At 45.1% G+C, this 25,725-nt stretch overlaps 1 protein-coding gene across 1 annotated transcript in view; it reads left to right on the forward strand.

The window, feature by feature from the left end:
• LOC311226146 (FRAS1-related extracellular matrix protein 1-like) overlaps positions 1–25,725 on the forward strand; it is a gene marked incomplete at its 3' end in the record, with an annotated part of 90,177 nt that overhangs the window by 47,494 nt on the left and 16,958 nt on the right. Inside the window, exons 5-10 of the mRNA XM_084311520.1 lie at positions 9,643–9,844; positions 15,519–15,663; positions 17,712–17,841; positions 17,974–18,046; positions 18,769–18,918; positions 20,800–21,137. Of these exons, the coding sequence (XP_084167646.1) occupies positions 9,643–9,844; positions 15,519–15,663; positions 17,712–17,841; positions 17,974–18,046; positions 18,769–18,918; positions 20,800–21,137 (1,038 nt within the window). The remainder of the gene's footprint in view (positions 1–9,642; positions 9,845–15,518; positions 15,664–17,711; positions 17,842–17,973; positions 18,047–18,768; positions 18,919–20,799; positions 21,138–25,725) is intronic.

The following is a 25,725-nucleotide window of genomic DNA, read 5'->3' on the forward strand; positions in this document are numbered from 1 at the left end:
GTTCATGTGACACACAGCAGGGTCCGTGAGGTTCATGTGAGACACAGCAGGGTCCGTGAGGTTCATGTGACACACAGCAGGGTCTGTGAGGTTCATGTCAGACACAGCAGGGTCCGTGAGGTTCATGTCAGACACAGCAGGGTCCGTCAGGTTCATGTCAGACACAGCAGGGTCCGTGAGGTTCATGTGAGACACAGCAGGGTCCGTGAGGTTCATGTGAGACACAGCAGGGTCCGTGAGGTTCATGTGACACACAGCAGGGTCCGTGAGGTTCATGAGAGACACAGCAGGGTCCGTGAGGTTCATGTGAGACACAGCAGGGTCCGTGAGGTTCATGTGAGACACAGCAGGGTCCGTGAGGTTCATGTGAGACACAGCAGGGTCCGTGAGGTTCATGTGAGACACAGCAGGGTCCGTGAGGTTCATGTGAGACACAGCAGGGTCCGTGAGGTTCATGTCAGACACAGCAGGGTCCGTGAGGTTCATGTCAGACACAGCAGGGTCCGTGAGGTTCATGCGAGACACAGCAGGGTCCGTGAGGTTCATGTGAGACACAGCAGGGTCCGTGAGGTTCATGTGAGACACAGCAGGGTCCGTGCGGTTCATGTGAGACACAGCAGGGTCTGTGAGGTTCATGTGAGACACAGCAGGGTCCGTCAGGTTCATGTCAGACACAGCAGGGTCTGTGAGGTTCATGTCAGACACAGCAGGGTCTGTGAGGTTCATGTGAGACACAGCAGGGTCCGTGAGGTTCATGTGAGACACAGCAGGGTCCGTGAGGTTCATGTGAGACACAGCAGGGTCCGTGAGGTTCATGTGAGACACAGCAGGGTCCGTGAGGTTCATGTGAGACACAGCAGGGTCCGTGAGGTTCATGTCAGACACAGCAGGGTCCGTGAGGTTCATGTGAGACACAGCAGGGTCCGTGAGGTTCATGTGAGACACAGCAGGGTCCGTGAGGTTCATGTGAGACACAGCAGGGTCCGTGAGGTTCATGTGAGACACAGCAGGGTCCGTGAGGTTCATGTGAGACACAGCAGGGTCCGTGAGGTTCATGTGAGACACAGCAGGGTCCGTGAGGTTCATGTGAGACACAGCAGGGTCCGTGAGGTTCATGTGAGACACAGCAGGGTCCGTGAGGTTCATGTGAGACACAGCAGGGTCCGTGAGGTTCATGTGAGACACAGCAGGGTCCGTGAGGTTCATGTCAGACACAGCAGGGTCCGTGCGGTTCATGTGAGACACAGCAGGGTCCGTGAGGTTCATGTCAGACACAGCAGGGTCCGTGAGGTTCATGTCAGACACAGCAGGGTCCGTGAGGTTCATGTGAGACACAGCAGGGTCCGTGAGGTTCATGTGACACACAGCAGGGTCCGTGAGGTTCATGTGACACACAGCAGGGTCCGTGAGGTTCATGTGACACACAGCAGGGTCCGTGAGGTTCATGTGAGACACAGCAGGGTCCGTGAGGTTCATGTGACACACAGCAGGGTCCGTGAGGTTCATGTGAGACACAGCAGAGTCTGTGAGGTTCATGTGACACACAGCAGGGTCCGTGAGGTTCATGTCAGACACAGCAGAGTCTGTGAGGTTCATGTGACACACAGCAGGGTCTGTGAGGTTCATGTGAGACACAGCAGGGTCCGTGAGGTTCATGTGAGACACAGCAGGGTCCGTGAGGTTCATGTGAGACACAGCAGGGTCCGTGAGGTTCATGTGAGACACAGCAGGGTCCGTGAGGTTCATGTGAGACACAGCAGGGTCCGTGAGGTTCATGTGACACACAGCAGGGTCCGTGAGGTTCATGTGAGACACAGCAGGGTCCGTGAGGTTCATGTCAGACACAGCAGGGTCCGTGAGGTTCATGTGAGACACAGCAGGGTCCGTGAGGTTCATGTGAGACACAGCAGGGTCCGTGAGGTTCATGTGAGACACAGCAGGGTCCATGAGGTTCATGTGAGACACAGCAGGGTCCGTGAGGTTCATGTGAGACACAGCAGGGTCCGTGAGGTTCATGTGAGACACAGCAGGGTCTGTGAGGTTCATGTGACACACAGCAGGGTCCGTGAGGTTCATGTCAGACACAGCAGGGTCTGTGAGGTTCATGTGACACACAGCAGGGTCCGTGAGGTTCATGTGAGACACAGCAGGGTCCGTGAGGTTCATGTGAGACACAGCAGGGTCCGTGAGGTTCATGTGAGACACAGCAGGGTCCGTGAGGTTCATGTCAGACACAGCAGGGTCCGTGAGGTTCATGTGAGACACAGCAGGGTCCGTGAGGTTCATGTGAGACACAGCAGGGTCCGTGAGGTTCATGTGACACACAGCAGGGTCCGTGAGGTTCATGTGAGACACAGCAGGGTCCGTGAGGTTCATGTGAGACACAGCAGGGTCCGTGAGGTTCATGTGAGACACAGCAGGGTCCGTGAGGTTCATGCGAGACACAGCAGGGTCCGTGAGGTTCATGTGAGACACAGCAGGGTCCGTGAGGTTCATGTGAGACACAGCAGGGTCCGTGAGGTTCATGTCAGACACAGCAGGGTCTGTGAGGTTCATGTCAGACACAGCAGGGTCCGTGAGGTTCATGTGAGACACAGCAGGGTCCGTGCGGTTCATGTGAGACACAGCAGGGTCCGTGAGGTTCATGTCAGACACAGCAGGGTCTGTGAGGTTCATGTGAGACACAGCAGGGTCCGTGAGGTTCATGTGAGACACAGCAGGGTCCGTGAGGTTCATGTGAGACACAGCAGGGTCCGTGAGGTTCATGTGAGACACAGCAGGGTCCGTGAGGTTCATGTGAGACACAGCAGGGTCCGTGAGGTTCATGTCAGACACAGCAGGGTCCGTGAGGTTCATGTGAGACACAGCAGGGTCCGTGAGGTTCATGTGAGACACAGCAGGGTCCGTGAGGTTCATGTGAGACACAGCAGGGTCCGTGAGGTTCATGTGAGACACAGCAGGGTCCGTGAGGTTCATGTGAGACACAGCAGGGTCCGTGAGGTTCATGTGAGACACAGCAGGGTCCGTGAGGTTCATGTGAGACACAGCAGGGTCCGTGAGGTTCATGTGAGACACAGCAGGGTCCGTGAGGTTCATGTCAGACACAGCAGGGTCCGTGCGGTTCATGTGAGACACAGCAGGGTCCGTGAGGTTCATGTCAGACACAGCAGGGTCCGTGAGGTTCATGTCAGACACAGCAGGGTCCGTGAGGTTCATGTGAGACACAGCAGGGTCCGTGAGGTTCATGTGACACACAGCAGGGTCTGTGAGGTTCATGTGACACACAGCAGGGTCCGTGAGGTTCATGTGACACACAGCAGGGTCCGTGAGGTTCATGTGAGACACAGCAGGGTCCGTGAGGTTCATGTGACACACAGCAGGGTCCGTGAGGTTCATGTGAGACACAGCAGAGTCTGTGAGGTTCATGTGACACACAGCAGGGTCCGTGAGGTTCATGTCAGACACAGCAGAGTCTGTGAGGTTCATGTGACACACAGCAGGGTCTGTGAGGTTCATGTCAGACACAGCAGGGTCTGTGAGGTTCATGTGACACACAGCAGGGTCTGTGAGGTTCATGTGACACACAGCAGGGTCCGTGAGGTTCATGTCAGACACAGCAGGGTCCGTGAGGTTCATGTGAGACACAGCAGGGTCCGTGAGGTTCATGTCAGACACAGCAGGGTCTGTGAGGTTCATGTGAGACACAGCAGGGTCCGTGAGGTTCATGTGAGACACAGCAGGGTCCGTGAGGTTCATGTGAGACACAGCAGGGTCCGTGAGGTTCATGTGAGACACAGCAGGGTCCGTGAGGTTCATGTGAGACACAGCAGGGTCTGTGAGGTTCATGTGACACACAGCAGGGTCCGTGAGGTTCATGTGAGACACAGCAGGGTCCGTGAGGTTCATGTCAGACACAGCAGGGTCCGTGAGGTTCATGTGAGACACAGCAGGGTCCGTGAGGTTCATGTGAGACACAGCAGGGTCCGTGAGGTTCATGTGAGACACAGCAGGGTCCATGAGGTTCATGTCAGACACAGCAGGGTCCGTGAGGTTCATGTGAGACACAGCAGGGTCCGTGAGGTTCATGTGAGACACAGCAGGGTCTGTGAGGTTCATGTGACACACAGCAGGGTCCGTGAGGTTCATGTCAGACACGTGGGGTTTGACCAGGGGTTGCAGGTCCAACCATAGATATCTATATAGAACACTAGATAGCTTACCCGCGCTGCCGGCCAATGTAGAGCGACGTCGTCGTAGGGCGGCCATCTTGCTCGAGGCAGCTCAGCACTGATAACATTCATGTCTACTTTTTTACTTAAAGGCAGTTTTTTTTTGTTTTTTTTACAAACCGCTTGAATCATAGCCACGTTAATAATGCTTGTAATAAACCAACCCGTTTGTAAATCCGTCAATATTTCAGCGAGTTATGAGTATTTTTGTCTGCGCAGCTCTCCTCACTCAAGGCTGACTCGAGCAAGATGGCGGCGGTTCAGTGACGCTGGTGACTCCGCCTTAAGCTATCTAGTGTTCTATAGATATCTATGGGTCCAACGCTGTCAAAATCACAGAGTTAAAGTTTAAAGGTCAAGACTAGGTTTTAGGTGTTTAGTTGAAACCTTTCACCGCCGCACCACCAAACGGTTAACCCTTTCACTGCGACAATACACAGAAGGTTAACCCTTTCACTGCCACACGACAGCATGTTAACCCTTCGGTAGTGTGATAGTAAAGGGTTAACCGTCTGTAGTGTGGCAGTGAAAGGGTTAAAGGTCAAGACGAGGTTCTGCCTGGTGTTTAGTGTGGATCGGTCGGTCAGAGATGTTGTTGTGGCAGCGAGGAGACATCGCCAACACTCTAATAGATTACAGGCCAGCAAGAACACTGCGATCATCAGCTGCTGGACTACTAGAGGCTCCCAGAAACAGTCAAAAGTGGATCGGTGATGCAGCCTTTATCAACTACGCCCCAAAACTGTGGAACAAACTACCCCAAAACATCAGGGAAGCCAACTCGCTAGATATCTTCAAAAGACAGCTTAAAATCTCTTTGCTCAGGCATTTCAATGAAACATCAGGGATATCCTGACACAAATTGTACTTACCTGCACTATTCTTACCCTGCCTACTTTTATACACTGCCTATCAAATTCATGTGTCGGTTCTATGCTAATTCTATCTCACTACCTCCTAGGCACTATTGCACTGTAATTTTAAGAGCACTGCTCTGTTGTAATTCAAAACTGAACTTTGTAAAGAAACTCAAAGTTAAGAGCGATGCACTGCTCTGTTGTATGTTAGAACTTTGTAAAGCCCTGCTCTGTTGTTATATATTTTTTATTGAACAATTTGATCACACTTTTTACTGCCCGTTCTATTTTATTATGTTTAGCCTATTTTTAAACTGAATCAAACCAAACTTTTTTACTCTATCTAATCTATTCAATTTTATTATTTGTATTACTGAAAAACAGTGATTTACATTACCTTGCTACCTCTCTATCTTTTTTTTTTTTTTGCTTATGCCTGTATTTTTTACTGTTGTGAAGCACTTTGAACTGCAATTTCTGTATGAAAAGTGCTATACAAATAAAGTTATTAAAGTAATTTTTACCGTCTTCGGATTGACAAGCCTAAACAAGCTGTCCAGAAGTCTTGCCCTTTGTGATGTCACAAGCGATACATTCGTTTCAATTAATCGATTAGCTGCGCTGTCCAGTTTGTAAAAGTAATGTTTTGCTCTTGGGTGTGGAGCAGCCAGGCAGGGAAGGAAATAACTCATTCAAATCCTGGTGTGTCATATACCCACCACTGAGTAATGAATGCACGGGAAGATAAATAATAAAACATTTATTTAGACTAGTTTCTTTGCAAAACACATCCAAAATAAGACCCATTTTTCAGAGGCTCTTAAAATGCTGACACAGTTATGAAATAATCCATCTACGTCACAATACAACATCATACATAATTATGTATTATCTTAGTATAATGTATTATCCTAATACATAATACAAAAAACAATATAAAAACAGAAAGGTCTGTTGAGTGTTTGATCCCATCGACACTCACCTGCATAACATAATGACGTCACGTTCACGTCGTGTGACGTCATACGTCTCACGTAACGTTGTATATATTGAAGGAGCGCCAATAAACCTCACTTGACAGTGAGTGAACTGAAGTGAGCAGTCATGCGTCTTATTGTTTACCGAAGACATTTATTCTAGCTACCAAGTATGGCTTCACTACCGCCAACAAGGTCAATCAATTAAACAATTAAATAAATCAAAACAGTTACAGACTGAGGTGAAATGGTTTGCCATTATAGATTTAAACTGACCAATGGATACTGTATTGTGTTTTAATGAATGCACGGTAAGATAAATAATAAAACGTTTATTTAGACCAGTTTCTTTGCAAAACACATTCAAAATAAGACCCATTTTTCAGAGGCTCAATGCTGACACAGTTATGAAACAATCCATCTATGTCACAATACAACATGTTATTCCTACATGCAGAATCTCACGTTATTGAATCATAATCGTACTATTGCACGTATCGTGGATATTCTCTAAACTATGCTGACTGCTCTTGTTGTCAAGCTGTCCTTGCATGTTGAGTAAAGAGCATTTTGTATGAACTGACTTCAGTCGAACATCACACACGTAATCGGAGCGCTCTCTGGTGGCAACACGACGGAACTGCACTTCTGTTTCACAGCCGTTGATTTAAGGCTGCTGGCCGTCAATGTGCTTGCTCTCTCTCTCTCTCTCTCGCTCTCTCTCTCTCTCTCTCTCTCTCTCGCTCTCTCGCTCTCTCTCTCTCGCTCTCTCTCCCTCTCTCTCTCTCGCTCTCTCTCTCTCTCTCGCTCTCTCGCTCTCTCTCTCTCTCTCTCTGATTGATTGATTGATTGATTGATTGATTGATTGATTGATTGATTGATTGATTGATTGAACATTGTATTAACAGATTGCAGAATGGGTACAATACAGTACGGCTCAATACACACAATTGTTAAGGGGATGCAGACCAGAGAAAGACTTTCGTCTTGTTTACATCAGGGTCCCCCATTTTCAATTCATCATAACATATGACATACATGACATACATGACATATAGACAGTACTGCTACATCTATACATTTATGACATACCAGATTTACAAATACAGTACCGTTTGTGATACAAAAAATAGTCTAAAAAGAGAGTATATACATTTGACATAGAAACTGTATATTGGAGGAGGTTGTGTAGGTGGGGGGGGGGGGGTTTGGTAGGTGGGGTGGGGGGGGGAAACTGTACATTGGAGGTGGTTGGGTGGGTGGGGTGGGGGGGGGGTTGGGTAGGCGGGGTGGTGGGGGTAACTGTACATTGGATTATCGACGAAACCTTACTTGGTCCCAAGAAGAGGGTCTTGTGTATTATTGGGTTAGGACATTTACTGTACATTGGAGGGGGTTGGGTTAGGACATTTGCAGGGGCCAGTTTCGAATTGCAGTCTCCCGCAGGTGTTCTTTGAGAGCGGTTTTGAATGTGGGTAGGGATTCACATTATTTTACAGCTTTGGGTAGGGCGTTCCACATTGTTGTGGCATAATTGCGAAACGTGTTTAGTCCCTTGTTTGAGCCGAATCTGGGTTGAACACATGATTTGTGGAGCTCCCTCTGGTGTTGTGGTCGTGGAATTCACTGACCTTTGGGAAGTATTTCGACATGTACATGGGCACCCCGGTCGTGTAGTGTATCTTGTAGACCAGGCCCATTGCAAGTTGCTGTACTCTGTCGTCTACTCTATGCCATCCTAGGATGTCAAAGTGTGCAGGGGTGAGGTGGGTTCTAGGAGTAAGGTCAAGCAGTAGTCTGACCAGTTTGTTTTGAGATGTTTGTAATCTTGATTTTAGTGCCTTTGAGGTGCTTTGGTACCATGAGGTGCAAGCATAGTCGTAGTACCCTTGAATGAGTGCTCCTGCCAGAGTCTTCAGGGTATTCTTGTTTACCAGAGATCCGGTACAAGAATCTTGTTTGTTGTTTGACTTTTTTGATTACATTGGTTGCCATTTTGTCACTAGGATGGAACCCAGGTAGGTAATTTCATCTTTTCCTTGTGACAATATTGTCACCCACTGTAACTGAGAAGCCGTCGGTCTTGCTGAGTTTGTTATTTGATCCAAAGAGAATGGACTCTGTTGTACCCATGTGTAATGATAGTTTGTTATCAGCGAGCCAGGTGCAGATTGTGCCGAGTTCAGAGCTGAGGGTTTTTTCAACCTGTAACTTGTTCTTGTCAGAGACCAGCAGGGCTGAGTCGTCCATGAACAGGAACAAGTTGCAGTCACAAGCTGATGACATGTCATTTGCATAAATTAGGAACAGTAACGGTCCTAGTATGCTTCCTTGTGGAAGACCGCAGCTCACTGGGAGGAGGGGGGGGATAGGGTACCGTTTACCTCCACCATCTGTTCTCTCCCCTCAAGGTAGGATTGCATCCAGCTCACTGATAAGCTATCAAAACTAATTGCTTTTAGCTTATCAATCAGAATGGAGTGATTGACAGTGTCGAAAGCATTTTGTAGGTCCAGCATGACCATGCCGCAGTATTTGCCCGCGTCCACCTCTTGTTTGATGTGGTCCTCCAAATAGAGAAGGCATGTGTCAGTCGAGTGGGATGTTCTGAATGTTCAGATTGGAATTCGTAGATTAGCTTTTTTTTCGCAAGGTAGTTTTTGACCTGTTCGTAGACTATTTTTTCCATGACTTTCGAGATGGGGGTAAGAATAGAAACAGGGCGGTACAGTAGTTGCCTGGGTCTAATTTGCTGCCTTTTTTGTGCAGGGGGGTCACTGTCGCAATTTTGAAGTCTTTGGGGACGTGTCCCTGTTTTATGGAGAGGTTTTATCAAACAAATTTTGCCTTCGCTTGAAATTTTGCTTTATTTGTAGAGCACCTTTCATACAAGAATTGCAGCTCAAAGTGCTTCACAGCAGTAAAATAAAATACGTACTATGCATAAAATGAGCACAGAATTGGCATAAAAGTGCAGACATAAAATAAGTATAAAATAGATAGCAGCAAAAATAGACATTTACATTTACATTTAGTCATTTAGCTGACGCTTTTATCCAAAGCGACTTACAAGTTCTGTACGACAAGACAGCAAGTTCTGTACGACAAGTCATCAGGAAGGACACAACTCTATCAGCTGAGTAACAATGTTCATCAAAGTGTTGCGTGCTACAGTGTAGGTTATAGTTTCTTAGGACAAGTGCATGACAGTAAGGTTAGTTAGGGTTAGATTTGAATTATTTTATTTTATTTATTTAAAAATATATATATATTATTTCAGATAATTTGAAGTTGAAGAAGTGCGTCTTTAGTCGACGGCGAAAGATTGGACTTGTTTCGGCTGTCCTAACTGGGGTGGGTAGTTCATTCCACCATTGTGGGGCAAGGACTGAGAAAAGGCTCCTTGATGACCCTCCCGGAGCTCGGATAGGAGTAGGTCTGAGGCGGCCAGAAGATGCAGACCGTAGGGGTCTTGAGGGTGTGTAGTTGGAGACCATTGACCGGAGGTAGGCGGGAGCGGTTCCCTTTGCCGCACGGTATGCCAGGTCTTGACATGATGTTCCCTCCCTCCTCCACCAGGTGGAGCACGTGGACCGGAGCCCCCCGGGCCTGGCCACCAAGCGGAGCCCCAGCGCGGTGGTGGAGCTGGACGGGGGCCGGCACGGCATCTTCATCACCTCCCGCCACCTCCAGGCCTCCGACCCCGACAGTCCCACCCAGGAGCTGGAGTTCACCATCACCAGGCCCCCCCACTTCGGCTACCTGGAGAACGCTCTCACAGGTACCGTAGAACCGGAGGGGGTTTTCATCAGGGTTCAAATCAAATTCCACACAGTAGAAAACATGAGTGGGGGTAAAAAAAAAGCGAAAGGAAATCCGTCGCTGAAGAATTCAATCTTCTGATCGTCGATCGCCAATCAATCATTGTGCATCTTTTACGTTACATTTATCATGTCAATTGACCCAAGAAGCTGTATTAGTCAATAGCATATCTGCAGTGCCGCTGCCACCCCGGCTTGTACTGTGTGTTGTTTCCGGTAAAACCCGGAAGTAGTCAGTTTGTGCTGTTTATTTTTACAAGCAGTGAGGACTCGACAGCATTTGCATTTATTCCGTGTTGCGGGTTAGGGTTAGGGTTAGGGTTAAGGTTAGGGTTAAAAATGAACAGCACAAACTGACTACTTCCGGGTTTTACCGGAAACAACACACAGTACAAGCCGGGGGTTGCGGCACTGCAGATATACCCTACTCGTATGAGTGGCAACCTGTGTCTTAAGTGGTGACATTCATGTTGTGTACACAAGCCAGAGAGAGTTAGGTGTTAAGCTTAAGACAGCATGAAACCATGATTGATATTTATATTGTGTTTAGAGATTACTGTAGGTTTGTTTACAATATCTCTGGTAAAGTGGCAGACAGGGGACCAGGGTTAACTGTGTCTAGTGGCTGACAGGGTTAGCTGTGTCTAGTGGCTGACAGGGTTAGCTGTGTCTAGTGGCTGACAGGGTTAACTGTGTCTAGTGGCTGACAGGGTTAGCTGTGTCTAGTGGCTGACAGGGTTAACTGTGTCTAGTGGCTGACAGGGTTAACTGTGTCTAGTGGCTGACAGGGTTAACTGTGTCTAGTGGCTGACAGGGTTAACTGTGTCTAGTGGCTGACAGGGTTAACTGTGTGGCTGACAGGGTTAACTGTGTCTAGTGGCTGACAGGGTTAACTGTGTCTAGTGGCTGACAGGGTTAACCGTGTCTAGTGGCTGACAGGGTTAACTGTGTGGCTGACAGGGTTAACTGTGTCTAGTGGCTGACAGGGTTAACTGTGTCTAGTGGCTGACAGGGTTAACTGTGTCTAGTGGCTGACAGGGTTAACTGTGTCTAGTGGCTGACAGGGTTAACTGTGTGGCTGACAGGGTTAACTGTGTCTAGTGGCTGACAGGGTTAACTGTGTCTAGTGGCTGACAGGGTTAACTGTGTCTAGTGGCTGACAGGGTTAACTGTGTCTAGTGGCTGACAGGGTTAACTGTGTCTAGTGGCTGACAGGGTTAACCGTGTCTAGTGGCTGACAGGGTTAACTGTGTCTAGTGGATGACAGGGTTAACTGTGTCTAGTGGCTGACAGGGTTAACTGTGTCTAGTGGCTGACAGGGTTAACCGTGTCTAGTGGCTGACAGGGTTAACTGTGTGGCTGACAGGGTTAACTGTGTCTAGTGGCTGACAGGGTTAACTGTGTCTAGTGGCTGACAGGGTTAACTGTGTCTAGTGGCTGACAGGGTTAACTGTGTGGCTGACAGGGTTAACTGTGTCTAGTGGCTGACAGGGTTAACTGTGTCTAGTGGCTGACAGGGTTAACTGTGTCTAGTGGCTGACAGGGTTAACTGTGTGGCTGACAGGGTTAACTGTGTCTAGTGGCTGACAGGGTTAGCTGTGTCTAGTGGCTGACAGGGTTAACTGTGTCTAGTGGCTGACAGGGTTAACTGTGTGGCTGACAGGGTTAACTGTGTCTAGTGGCTGACAGGGTTAACTGTGTCTAGTGGCTGACAGGGTTAACTGTGTCTAGTGGCTGACAGGGTTAACCGTGTCTAGTGGCTGACAGGGTTAACTGTGTCTAGTGGATGACAGGGTTAACCGTGTCTAGTGGCTGACAGGGTTAACTGTGTGGCTGACAGGGTTAACTGTGTCTAGTGGCTGACAGGGTTAACTGTGTCTAGTGGCTGACAGGGTTAACTGTGTGGCTGACAGGGTTAACTGTGTCTAGTGGCTGACAGGGTTAACTGTGTCTAGTGGCTGACAGGGTTAACTGTGTCTAGTGGCTGACAGGGTTAACTGTGTCTAGTGGCTGACAGGGTTAACTGTGTCTAGTGGCTGACAGGGTTAACCGTGTCTAGTGGCTGACAGGGTTAACTGTGTCTAGTGGCTGACAGGGTTAACCGTGTATAGTGGCTGACAGGGTTAACTGTGTGGCTGACAGGGTTAACTGTGTCTAGTGGCTGACAGGGTTAACTGTGTCTAGTGGCTGACAGGGTTAACTGTGTCTAGTGGCTGACAGGGTTAACTGTGTCTAGTGGCTGACAGGGTTAGCTGTGTCTAGTGGCTGACAGGGTTAATGTTGAATGCCCACGCTTGCTCTTAGGTCAGATCGATAACTTCATAACTCATTGGTCTGCTTATCTTGACATCAAACAGCGTCCTGCGAAGTGGTTGACACGCAGAACCAAACGAGTCTACAAAATGTTGTTGTTACCACTGACCGACAAGAGATAGCGAATGCACCGTTCCGACCCCCGTCAGTCATCGACCTTAGGTCGAGTGATTGAAGTTGCGGAATCTTTTATTTTATTTGCACTGGGACGGACTCTCTTTAATTAGATGAGGTCCATTTCCCTTATCCGTTACACGTATTATCACTATATGGCTTTACTTGATAATCCCATTATACAGAATCCACCTTTAGTCCTTAATGCAGGGATAAAGCCACTTATTCTATTTTGCCTTAATACATAATCATATGTCTCCTAAGTACACGTATTATCACTATATGGCTTTACTTGATAATCCCATTATACAGAATCCACCTTTAGTCCTTAATGCAGGGATAAAGCCACTTATTCTATTTTGCCTTAATACATAATCATATGTCTCCTAAGTACACGTATTATCACTATATGGCTTTACTTGATAATCCCATTATACAGAATCCACCTTTAGTCCTTAATGCAGGGATAAAGCCACTTATTCTATTTTGCCTTAATACATAATCATATGTCTCCTTTTACTCCGTAGGGATAAAGCCACACTTCTAAAGTTTTTATCATTAATCAAAAATGCAACACGGGACCGCGTGGTTGACATTTTTCTCTTTAGGCCTCCATATGGATAAAGCCCCACTTCTAAAGTTTTTATCATTAATCAAAACGCAATAGGGTGAAGTTACAAGGCAAAACACATTTCATGCTTACCCGGTCGTCTGGTCAGAAGAAAGGATACAAATCATATTTATAAAGAGGTAATTTTAATTAGAAAAAGCTAGTTACAAGAAGAGACTGAAGTGGAAAGCACCCAATTCAGTTTAAAATAAGCAGAAAACAGAACATCTCATCATGCACGGCTTGTGCCCAGTGTCAAGCACCATTCTTCTCATCTCTCAAAAAAGTCTGCCTCTTGAATCGGCAACCGTCTCTTTTATTTGATATTGTACCGTATTTCTGATTGGTCTAAACACAGTGATGTCAAATGGTCGTCATTTCTGTTTAGCAAACCAACATACAATACATAATTCGTTATGGACTCCTCCTTCTTTGTACTATCGTTACTGCTAGTTACCTAGTGATTTTTAAGTAACAGAAAGTCCCTTTTTCCTTCAAAACAGACAACGGCTTTGTCTGTGGTGACCACGTGACATCGTACCATGCACGAGGCCTCTCCATAGTATCTCTTAAAGAATCCCTCCAGACAAACAGTTTTTACACATTATTCTTTTAGTATTATTCTCTACTGACACTCAATTATAAGCATGCCATTTTGAAAACTTTTACTGTACACATCAAACATTTAATTGTTATATAGTTTCTTTTTTAAGATCTCCCTCTATAGATTCAGGACTCCCTGTTTTTCAACCAGCAACCCTTCCCGTCTGAAAGGGTTAACATTACAGCTTTCTCTCCTCTGCTGTTGCATCCTCAGGGCCACATTCCTCAGGTTAACTCCCCTTTCACAGACACCGGCCCCTTCTATGGAGACATTTAAAGGCTCAGTTCCATTTTTTATAAGTAGAGCCATCATAGAGCTATCTTTCCAGAGTTTAGTTTAAAGATTTATACTGGTCATATAGGAACGACCCAGGATGTCATTGTCCAAAAGTGTCACTTGTTCTGTGGCACTTCACACCCACTCTGTCATTCTGGGAGATCATTGTCCATCATCAATTGAATAATGAAGCATATAATTACATGTGAAAAAATAGGTATATATGGCTATATTGGCCCCTCTCTTCTCCATGGCCTCACATTCCGCAGGTTCACTCCCTTTTCACAGACACCGGCCCCTTCTATGGAGACATTTAAAGGCTCAGTTCCATTTTTTATAAGTAGAGCCATCATAGAGCTATCTTTCCAGAGTTTAGTTTAAAGATTTATACTGGTCATATAGGAACGACCCAGGATGTCATTGTCCAAAAGTGTCACTTGTTCTGTGGCACTTCACACCCACTCTGCCATCCTGTGAGGTCTTTGTCCATCGTCAATTGAATAATTGAAAAAATGAAGCATATGATTACATGTGAAAAATAGGTAAATAGGGCTATATTGGAACGACTCAGGATGTCATTGTCAAAAAGTGTCACTTGTTCTGTGGCACTTCACACCCACTCTGTCATTCTGGGAGATCATTGTCCATCATCAATTGAATAATGAAGCATATAATTACATGTGAAAAATAGGTATATACGGCTATATTGGAACGACTCAGGATGTCATTGTCAAAAAGTGTCACTTGTTCTGTGGCACTTCACAGTTAACTGTGTCTATTGGCTGACAGGGTTAACTGTGTGGCTGACAGGGTTAACTGTGTCTAGTGGCTGACAGGGTTAACTGTGTCTATTGGCTGACAGGGTTAACTGTGTGGCTGACAGGGTTAACTGTGTCTAGTGGCTGACAGGGTTAACTGTGTCTAGTGGCTGACAGGGTTAACTGTGTCTAGTGGCTGACAGGGTTAACTGTGTGGCTGACAGGGTTAACTGTGTCTAGTGGCTGACAGGGTTAACTGTGTGGCTGACAGGGTTAACTGTGTCTAGTGGCTGACAGGGTTAACTGTGTGGCTGACAGGGTTAACTGTGTCTAGTGGCTGACAGGGTTAACTGTGTGGCTGACAGGGTTAACTGTGTCTAGTGGCTGACAGGGTTAACTGTGTCTAGTGGCTGACAGGGTTAACTGTGTGGCTGACAGGGTTAACTGTGTCTAGTGGCTGACAGGGTTAACTGTGTCTAGTGGCTGACAGGGTTAGCTGTGTCTAGTGGCTGACAGGGTTAACTGTGTCTAGTGGCTGACAGGGTTAACTGTGTCTAGTGGCTGACAGGGTTAACTGTGTCTAGTGGCTGACAGGGTTAACTGTGTCTAGTGGCTGACAGGGTTAACTGTGTGGCTGACCGGGTTAACTGTGTCTAGTGGCTGACAGGGTTAGCTGTGTCTAGTGGCTGACAGGGTTAACTGTGTCTAGTGGCTGACAGGGTTAACTGTGTCTAGTGGCTGACAGGGTTAACTGTGTCTAGTGGCTGACAGGGTTAACTGTGTCTAGTGGCTGACAGGGTTAACTGTGTCTAGGGTTGGCTGTGTCTAGTGGCTGACAGGGTTGGCTGTGTGTGTGTGTCTCTTGTATCCTCCAGGGGCGTACATCACTGTGTGTGTGTGTCTCTTGTATCCTCCAGGGGCGTACATCACTGTGTGTGTGTGTCTCTTGTATCCTCCAGGGGCGTACATCAAAGGGCGTTTCACCCAGAAGGATGTGGACCAGAAGGCTGTCGTGTACATGGTCCCGGCCGACATGGAGGTGACGGGAGACAGCTTCGAGTTCCGCCTCACGGACCCTGCCGGCAACACCATGCTACCTGAGATGTACACGTGATCTATTATGTTGGTGTGAGGGCTGTGTGTGTGTGTGTGTGTGTGTGTGTGTGTGTGTGTGTGTGTGTGTGTGTGTGTGTGTGTGTGTGTGTGTGTGTGTGTGTGTGGGTCATGAGCAGATAACAGGGATTCTTAAAGTTACCCGTGAAACGGACAACCACTAGACTGCTTACACAGATATTTTAGGAGAGGGGAAAAATTAAACAACAGAAAACAACCTTTACAGGTGGAAATCTCAAAGTGAGTAATTAAGAAAATAAATCAAGTCCCAAAAAACAGAACTACTCTCAATAAAGAGGTATAGTATAAAAGTAAATAAGCCACAAGGACACCTCCTAATAAAGGAGTTTATATTGGAAAAAGTAAAACAATAAACCTCCACTAAGGGAGTTTATGTGTAGAATCACGTGAGTAGCCTAAAATAAGAACGACTACCATAAAGCTCAATTCTGAATCAGAGATCAGACTACACTTCAATATAATGAGCGTGACCAAAAGGACAACAAACACTAGGAAATGAAAAAGCAGTTGACACTGCAATCTCCAAACTTAAATAGACTCCACATGGCCATAGGCACAGCTGCACTGCATCAGGTGCAATCAAGCCCACACACCTGCCGACCCATGAGGCAATTAACCACAGGGAACAGGGATTGACAGCTATCCCTCACAGAGAGGTGAAATAAAGCAAAAATAGATAGCTGTCCCTCACAGAAAGGTGAAATAAGGCAAAAACCATGACAGTTGGTTCAGTAGAAACAAGTAAAGACAGAAACATACTGTACATGTAGATACCGTTCTACTATTCTTACAGTTTCAAGAGGTAGATAGAGTAGCTTTTCCATATAATAAACTGAAGTGACATTCCATTGGTCCTGACCCCACTATACTTTTATAATGGCAACTAGGATATTTTGCAATATAAAACATTGGATCAGCTTAATTCATTTCTATTTCCCAGACACAAAGCTGTTACCCAGTTGACTGGCCCTCCGGGAAACTGAAAATGTATACAAGTTTATTGGTTCAGAAAATGTCGTATGCAAATAAGCAGACATGGCCGCCAGCAGGTGGATGTTTGCTCATTTGCATACAGCTTTTTGCAATAAAATAAATAAATAAAAAAAAGTTTAAAACGTTTTAAACAGACTTTAAGCTGATCCAATGTTTTATATTGCAAAATATCATAGTTGCCATATAAAAGGGCACCTAGACTAGACACATGGGATATCACTTCTCTCACACATAAAAAAAAGAAAGAGAAAATCAGTGTTTGAGCTCACAGTGTGCCTGTTTTTAGCTGATTTATATTTAAGCTACAGTATATCATGGTTATCGGCACCGATTACTTAAAAGTGAATTGATGGCCGCAGTGGTGGAGAACGGAAGCGACGCGATTGAGTGGACTGTCTTACTTCTAGCTAATGGCTGCAATGTAGTGAATCAATTAAACATAGTTAAACGCATAGTCGAACATAAACGTTGTATTACGAGTAATTATGAAATGGCCACCTGATGAAGGGACCTGCAGGAATCTCATCCGTTAGTGTTAGGTCAAGGTGTACCCCCCTGTCAATTCATTTGATCTATAGGAAGTAGTCAAATGTGTCCACTAAAGGAGAAGAAGGTGCAGAATCTAAAGGAAAGGGATAGGAAACAAGAGAGGTTAGGGATAGGAAAGAAAAAAGCAGATGAGGGTACTAGAGAAGCCAAAGAGCGTTTTTAAAAATTTTATGATTTCTTATAATTCATTTAACTTTATTTGTTTTTGTTATTGTAGTATGTTTACGTGAATGTCAATTTAAATTATAATTAGGGAAGAGAGGGGGTTGAACTGTGTTTTTTGTCCTGTGTTACTGTCTGTATGTATGTATGTATGTATGTATGTATGTATGTATGTATGTATGTATGTATGTATGTATGTATGTATGTATGTATGTATGTATGTATGTATGTATGTATGTATGTATGTATGTATGTATGTATAAAAGAAGAAAATGCAATAAAAATATTGTTATAAAAACATGTGTCCCCTGCAGACTGGAGCTGACGTGGTCCCGTGTGGAGCTGTCGGCCACCTGCTACAGGGTGTGTGAGAACGGGGGAACGCTGCAGATACAACTCCAGCGCACCGGGAAAAGTGCTGACCCCGCTTACGCAGCTATCCAGGTAAAACTTGAACTGCAAAAAAAGCAAATCTAGTCGTTTTTGGCAACTGGAGACTGAGGGACTAAACGCACAGAATGATGCGATTGTAGTCGAGGTTTTAGTTCCACGGTTAAGAGATCCGTTCTGTTTCAGGTGGAGGACGGCACGGCCCAGGTGGGCAGAGATTTCACACACAGCACAGCCAGCCTCATCCAGTTTGACCCAGGTCTGTTTTTGTACTACTCTGTTTTTTTTTTTTTATTATTGATCTTTTCCCCCCTCCTTTTTTCCTCCGATTTTCTCCCATCCCAATGTTAGTCGTTATGCCAATTCCCAATCCCCTTCCTGGTCGCTGCGCACTTACCCCCCACAGTCGGTCTGGGAGAGTGGAGGCTATCACGTGCTTCCTCCGACACACGTCCAGCCAATCACCGCTTCTTTTCACCTGGCAGCGCGGACTCTCACTGAGAGGGTGTAACGTGTGGAAGGATCACACTACCGCCCTTACATCCTATCCGTGCTTAGCAGGCGCCCCGACCGAACTGTAGGAGTCGCTGTTTACAATGACCCGGACCCACCCCGCCAGCTTCTCCCACCCTCTAATACTGCCAATTGTATTAGTGTGAACGGCCAGCCAAGCTGGTGACAACCCCGGAGCTGTGAGCTGGATTCGAACAGACGAATCCAGCGTCTCCGGGGTTGGTGACGAACGCAATCTCCGTTACGCCACCTGACCGCCCTTGTACTACTCTGTTCTGCTCTATTCTACTCTACTCCACTCTGTGAATCAGTATACATCTCTTTCAAAAAGTCAAACCCTTTCTTAGTGATTCCAAACTTTTGACCAGTTGTAGACATGTCTCCTTATCTGAATGACAAAGACAGTGGTAGACAACATGATGATGTAATTTCCTCTCTCCCTTGATCTCCCTCCCTCTTCTTGATCAGGAGTCAATATGAAAACGTGGAATGTGTACCTAAAAGATGACGGACTGGAGGAAAACCACGAGACTTTCATAGTGATCCTGAAAGGCCCCAGGAACGCTGTTCTGGGTCAAAGAAACTCAGCCAACGTGGAGATCATCGATCCCAGAGGAGGTACGCTTCAGACGCATACTGTACACAACTCTAGCTGTAGTGTAAACTACTAACGAGCCGCTCGCAGTCAACCAGCACCAGCTAACGGGTCTGACCCTTTAGCTCGACTGGTCAGTGCGGCCGCCTGCGGGTCCTATGGTCCCAGGTTCAAATCCACTCGGTCACAGTAGGAAAAAAATGTCAGTCTTCTGCATTGACAGCATACAGTTCTCCCAGCCCACCTCACGATGCAAAAAGTACCCAGCATGTCAGCTGGTAAAATTGGAATCTCTCTCTCTCTCTCTCTCTCTCTCTCTCTCTCTCTAAGTGATAAATGGTGCATTTATATAATAGCTTTTATTATCCAAAGCACTTTATCCAAAGCACTATTTTGGTTCCTCACATTCACGCATTCACTGACACATTCACACACCGATGGCGGAGGCGACCGTGCAAGGTGCCGACCTGCTCATCAGGAGCAGTTAGGGGTTAAGGGTCAAGGTGCCGACCTGCTCATCGGGAGCAGTGAGGGGTGTCTTGTGTAACGGAGGTCTGTGAGTAATATCCACGATGGACTGTGTTGTGAAGTGACTGTGGCAGGTAGCGGTACTGCGAGTTAAACCCACTCCCCCTTAACACATTGACCGCCATAAACGTGTTTGATATCCATGCTAATTCTGCCAAACCACGCTGTACGACGTTATTGAGATCATATTTCATATTTTCGCCACATGGCATTCATAATTCCGCCACCCAGCCTCTGCTGATACAGTGGGAGCCTGCGCAACAGTGCAACGCTTCAATACCGCCGCCTGGTGGATGATCGGGCGAGTTACAACCGGAAATGGATCTGGTGATCTCGGTGCATCTGGGAAATCCGTCCGGCAGTCACATATCGTTGCGGGACTCTAGACACACATCTGTGTATATGGATCGCTGCCATAACTCAATAATCAATATGATTTGGGCATTTATTGCGCCATACAAACCGGAAATGGATCTAGTCGATCGACGTCAAATACGTGGGATCTTTTTCCTCCAGTCTCATCGGCGAACGGTAAGAGGACAGTAACGTTACTTTCAGCTTGATTGTTTATTCTTTTCAATGCAAACCGCTCTGATCAATATATCACCCATACTACATAAAGCATTTACCGACGATCACGGAATTATAAACGACCCCCCCCCCCCCCTTTCATCCGCGCATGATGAATCATAACGTATACAATCATGTACAGTTGAATTTTTTAATATAGCGTGTATCGGCAATAAACAGCAGTTGATAATCTATATATGAGTTTATGCCTATAACTCACATTCTATGAATTACTGCAGAAAACGATAAAAACATATTTATATTCTAGAAGCTATTTTTGGAAGAATCTATGAATGAAAAAGTATAACGTTCCTACATCCTGAACGATAGATACTTGATGTTGAATGGGCCATAGTAATGTCAATTTAGCAATACAATTTAAAAAGTTATAGCTCTGCAAAGAAGGGGAACTTCTCCATAGACTTAGACTGGTGGCAGTGATCATACATTGATGGATAGAAGCGTGGCAGTCAATGTGTTAAAAGACATACAGACACGTTACCAAGAAGTGAATTCACCTCTTGGTATAACGGTCTGTGATGTCGCCCGTGGTGCGGCAGACCCGGGTTTGAAACTCCCTCGGGGCATCGAAGCTTAACACAACGCAGAGGTGTCAAATACGATCGATCACACTTGCTCAAGGACACTTCGACACACTGCCCTCTCTCTCTCTCTCTCTCTCTCTCTCTCTCTCTCTCTCTCTCTCTCTCTCTCTCTCTCTCTCTCTCTCTCTCTCTCTCTCTCTCTCTCACAAACATGCACCAAACATCTGTCTCTCTGTATCTTTCCTCTCCCTAACCTCCTAGGCAGGTGCGACCCAGAGGACCTGATCGTGGAGGAGGATGAGAAACGAGCCCTGTTTCCTCCCCGCCGCCCCCCTCCTCCAGCCCATGTGCCTCCACCTCCGCCCCCTGAGCCAGAGGAGGACCCCGTCATCGACATCGAGACGGATCTGCTGTGGGAGAGCCGGCCCCACCCGCCCCGGGGGGACGTCCCCGACCGCAGGCCCTACCTGGACTATGGCGAGGGCGAGCCCCAGGACCAGGCGGCTCCCAGCCACGTCCGCTACTCCGGCAGGCAGCCGAGGCCGCCGGGCACCGGGGTGTCAGGGCCCAGGGTCCCACTTGGAGGACCAGAGACAAGGGTTGGTGCTTGAAAGTTCAGCTTCCAAAAATATATATAACTTACTGCGTGAATGGACAGTGATGGAAGAAGTGTGAATATATTTCTTTTAAATATCTTAATGGTAAATGTATAAAGTTTATTGGCGCAGTATTTATTTGCATACAGCTTTTTCTACTGTACCTATGTACAGTATAGGTGCCACATGCCACATAGGTACAGTAGAAAAAGCTGTAGAAACAAATAAATAAATGTATTCATAGTTTTAAACAGACTTTAAGCTGATCCAATGTTTTGTATAGCTTCCAAAAATAAACGTTATATACAAGAACTGGGTGAATGGTCAGTGATGGAAGAAGAATGAGTATATATAAGTACAATTTAAAATACCATAATGAAGGTACTCGGGTGAAAGCAAAAGGCTTACATTAAACATTCTACTTCAGTAAAAGTAAAAAGTCCTTTAATTATATGAACTTTAGTTCATGAGTAGCGAAGTAGAAGGTGGTTGAAAAGATACTTTGAATAGTAGTTTGATAGTACATAAATATAAGAAATATGAAAATAAACAAACTAATATTATTAGGATAAGCAAGAAGGAATACTATACCAAAGTATTAGAGATTAGCAAAAACAATAGTTAAACTACAAGTTACCCTGAATATTTGACTGATGACGATAGGACATTACTAATAGGAATGATGTGGTTAATGGGTTTAACAACTTCTTTGTTAATATAGGGTCAAACTTGTCAGAGAAAATCAACATCACACATACAAAAGATGGCGGGGATGCTGAGGAGAATATTGCAAGAAATTTCAACTCAATCTGAAAGCTGTAGAAGGAAAATAAATCATAGATATTGTTAGCAAGTGTAAGAATAAAACATCTACCGATTGGAATGGAATTGATATGATGCTAATCAAGAAAGTAATAGACAGCAAACCTTCATCCGGTTCATTTCCTCAGAAAATGAAAATTGCAAAAGTTATTCCGTTATATAAAGCTGGAGAGAAACACCACTTCACCAATTATAGGCCAGTATCCTTACTTTGCCAGTTCTACAAAATATTGGAAAGACTGTAAAGGTTAGATGACTTCATTATTAAGCATGACATGACATTTTAACTAGGGATGCTCGATATTGGCTTTTTTACCGATACCGATATACCGATATTGTCCAACTCTTAATTTCCGATACCGATATCAACCGATATCACATTTTAATGCCGATATCGGCCGATAATATCGGTAGGCCGATAATATCGGACATCATTTCTATAGAAATGTAAAAAAATATATATATATATTAGAGCTGGGCCGTTAACGGCGTTAACGTGCTGCGTTAACGCTATACTAGTATCGCGCAATAATATAATTAACGCATTAATCTAAAAAAATTTAAAATTTAAAATGTTTTTTTTGTTTTGTTTTTTTTACATTTTTTTTTTGTTTACCTTTATTTACCCAGGGTAGGTTCGCTGAGCACAGATGCTCTTTTTCAGGAACGCCCTGCTTCACATTCACACAGTTCCATTCACACCTGGGAGCTGCCCAGTACAACCACAGTTGACACCATTGGCCACTGAGCAACTCCACTGGAGCAGTTGATTCAAGCCATGTCACATAGTTCAAGTTTGAAATGATTCTTTCTGTTTTGCTCCTGAGAGTGTGCTAGATACTGTACTGTACTGGTAATATTATTTATTTGTGTTAACTTCTGAATAAAACAACTTATTAAACACAAGTACATCTTATTGAACATTATTTTGATATTTCATTACCAATTATCATAGCAAAACAGCTTTTTCAAACAGTCTGTAATGCATTTTGGAAATGGGAGATGGGCTCATGGTGTAATGGGCCACCTGGCCTGAGAAACATAAGGAGGAAAGAAAAAGTAAGGACTTACTTCTGGTCATTATTTGGGTAGAACACACATATTTTGAATGCCTTCGGCAGGTTTTTTTTTTTTTTTTTTAGCCATTTTAATCTAGATTAATCTAGATTAAATCCAGGATTGCAGATAGATTAATCTAGATTAAAAAAATTAATCTATGCCCACCTCTAATATATATATATTTTAGGGCGGCTACGTGGCATAGTGGGCAAGGCGCTTACCACGAAATCTGGAGACGCTGGGCTTGCCTGTTCGAGCCCAGCGCTCCACATTTGCTTTCAGTTTAGCTGGTCGTCCACAGTAATACACATTGGCCGTATTAGGGGGTGGGAAACTGATGGGTGGGGATCGGGCGTTGTGGACAGCGACTCCTACAGGTCGGTTGGTGCGCCTGCGCAGTGGAATCAGGAAGTGTTGGGGGCAGCGTGAGCCTCCCACGCGTTACTCCTCGCCACCCCAGGAAGACTAGCTCGCCACTTAGGTGACAGCTAATGGGGATCCTTTTAAACAATAAACAATAAACTGAGAGATCGAGCTGCGCAGGTGAAAAGATGCGACTGCTGTTACCTCAAGTACCGGAGGGGACTTGTGCTATGTATGACTTAGTCCACATTGCAGCCGGCTTGTGGGAGGCAAGAAACAGCGTTCGTGACAGGGGAGGGTTGAATTGGATGATACGAAATTGGGATGGGAGAAAATATAGAAAATGGGAGAAAAATATAGAAAATGGGAGAAAAAGTGGATCAAAAAAATATATATATATATATTTTTTTTATTTTTTTGTAAACCGATACCGATATTTTCCGATATCACATTTTAATGCTGATATCGGCCGATAATATCGGTAGGCCGATAATATCGGACATCCCTAATTTTAACAGATAAGTCGGTACAGTTTCAGAGCTAACAGATCAACAGCAATGGCATTAATGGAGTTATCAGAAGAAATCACCAACAGTTTAGATAATAAGAAATATGCGGCGGCCGGGTAGCGCAGCGGACTAAGCGTCTGTCTACCACCGCAGAGACACTGGTATCGAATCCAGCTGTCAGCGGTACCTCCGGCTTGGCCGGTCATCATACAGGCTCAATTGGCAGAGTCAGCGGGAGGGAAGCCGGTGGGTGGTATTCTGGTCGTTGTAAACAGCGACTCCTACAGGTCGGTCGGGGCGCCTGCACAGCGAGGAAGGGATCTGGGTGAGGTAGTGTGCCCTCCCACGCGTTACACTCACCCAATTAGAGTCCTCGCTGCCAGGTGAAAAGAGGCTGCTGGCTGTCTCCTATGTCTCGGAGGAAGCATGTGATAGAATTCAGGGCTCCCTAGACCGGCAAGTAGGGGGCAAATGCGCGCAATGACCAGGAAGGGGAGGGGGGAATTGGCATAACGACTAAAATTTGGATGGGAGGAAAATACAAGAAAAATAGGAGGAGAAAAAGTGGATACAAAAAGATAATAAGAAATATGTAGTAGGAGTATTCATAGACCTCAAAAAAGCATTCGATACCATAAATCATGACATATTACTGAAATGTTTTTAAAGGTATGGTATAAGGGGGGTGGCGTTAAACTGGTTGAATAGTTATATACGGAATAGGCAACAGTTTGTGCAGATGGGTGACCATAAATCATCACATGCCGATATCACCTGTGGAGTCCGACAGGTGTCAGTGTTAGGACCTTTATTGTTTATTTTATACATCAATGACATATGTACATAGTGTATCAAATATTTAGACATTTGTTTTATTTGCATACAATACCAACATGTTTTGCAGCGTCTGGAGGTCACCACCACAGAAATTAGTACATTTAAATTATGATTTAATTTAAATAAATTGCCATTACATTTGAGTAAAACCAAATTTATGTTATTTGGAAATCGTAAAATAGACACGCAAGTACAAATGACTATAGATGATGTTAACACACCCTTCCTGGATAAATATTATTGCACTGTATTTTTATTCTAATTTAGTTTATATATTCCATTTTATTTTATTCTACTTTAATTGTCTGTTAATGTCGATGCACCAAACAACCAAACAAATTCCCTTTATGTGCAAGCTTACTTCAAGTTTCTCAAGTTTCTTTAATAGTTGTCATACAGAAGTACAGAATACTTTTATACAAAATGCTTCTTACTGTTACGCTCCAGAGACTGTGCAAGACAAGATAAGTATGAAATAAAATAACATAGTATAGCATGTAAATTAGAAGTAAAAAAATGAGGTCACAGTGTTCAGTATAGACATATGTACAATGTTCGATGCAGAATAAACGTAACTGAGTTACCATATAATATACAATACTGTGTAGTGTACTAATATACAATACTATATAGTGCAAGGCAGAAATAGGATGAGGTGCAATTTAGGTACAATTTACAGTAGGTGTACGAGTTGTAGTGCAAATCCTTTATCAATAAATATAAAGTGTGTTTGTGTGATCTAAAGTGTGGAGAGTGGGTGCTGCAGTGTGTTGTTTGTTTAAGTGAGTGTGTGCGTGTGGGTGTGTGTGCTGTGTGCATTTGATGGTTGTTGCATAGTGTTTATTGTTCGTTTAGTTGACAATGAAGACATTTCTGATTGAAGAAAATGCAAAATAAGATGACTAGAAATCATGCTGTTTCTATCCCTGGGGGATTTTCAACCCCCTGGCAACAAACACCTCTTATACAACGGCATGCAAATTTCTCTATTCTGATTGGCT

This window comes from Notolepis coatsorum, assembly GCF_963971535.1.
Source record: "Notolepis coatsorum genome assembly, chromosome: 3".
NCBI classification, from domain to species: Eukaryota; Metazoa; Chordata; class Actinopteri; order Aulopiformes; family Paralepididae; genus Notolepis; species Notolepis coatsorum.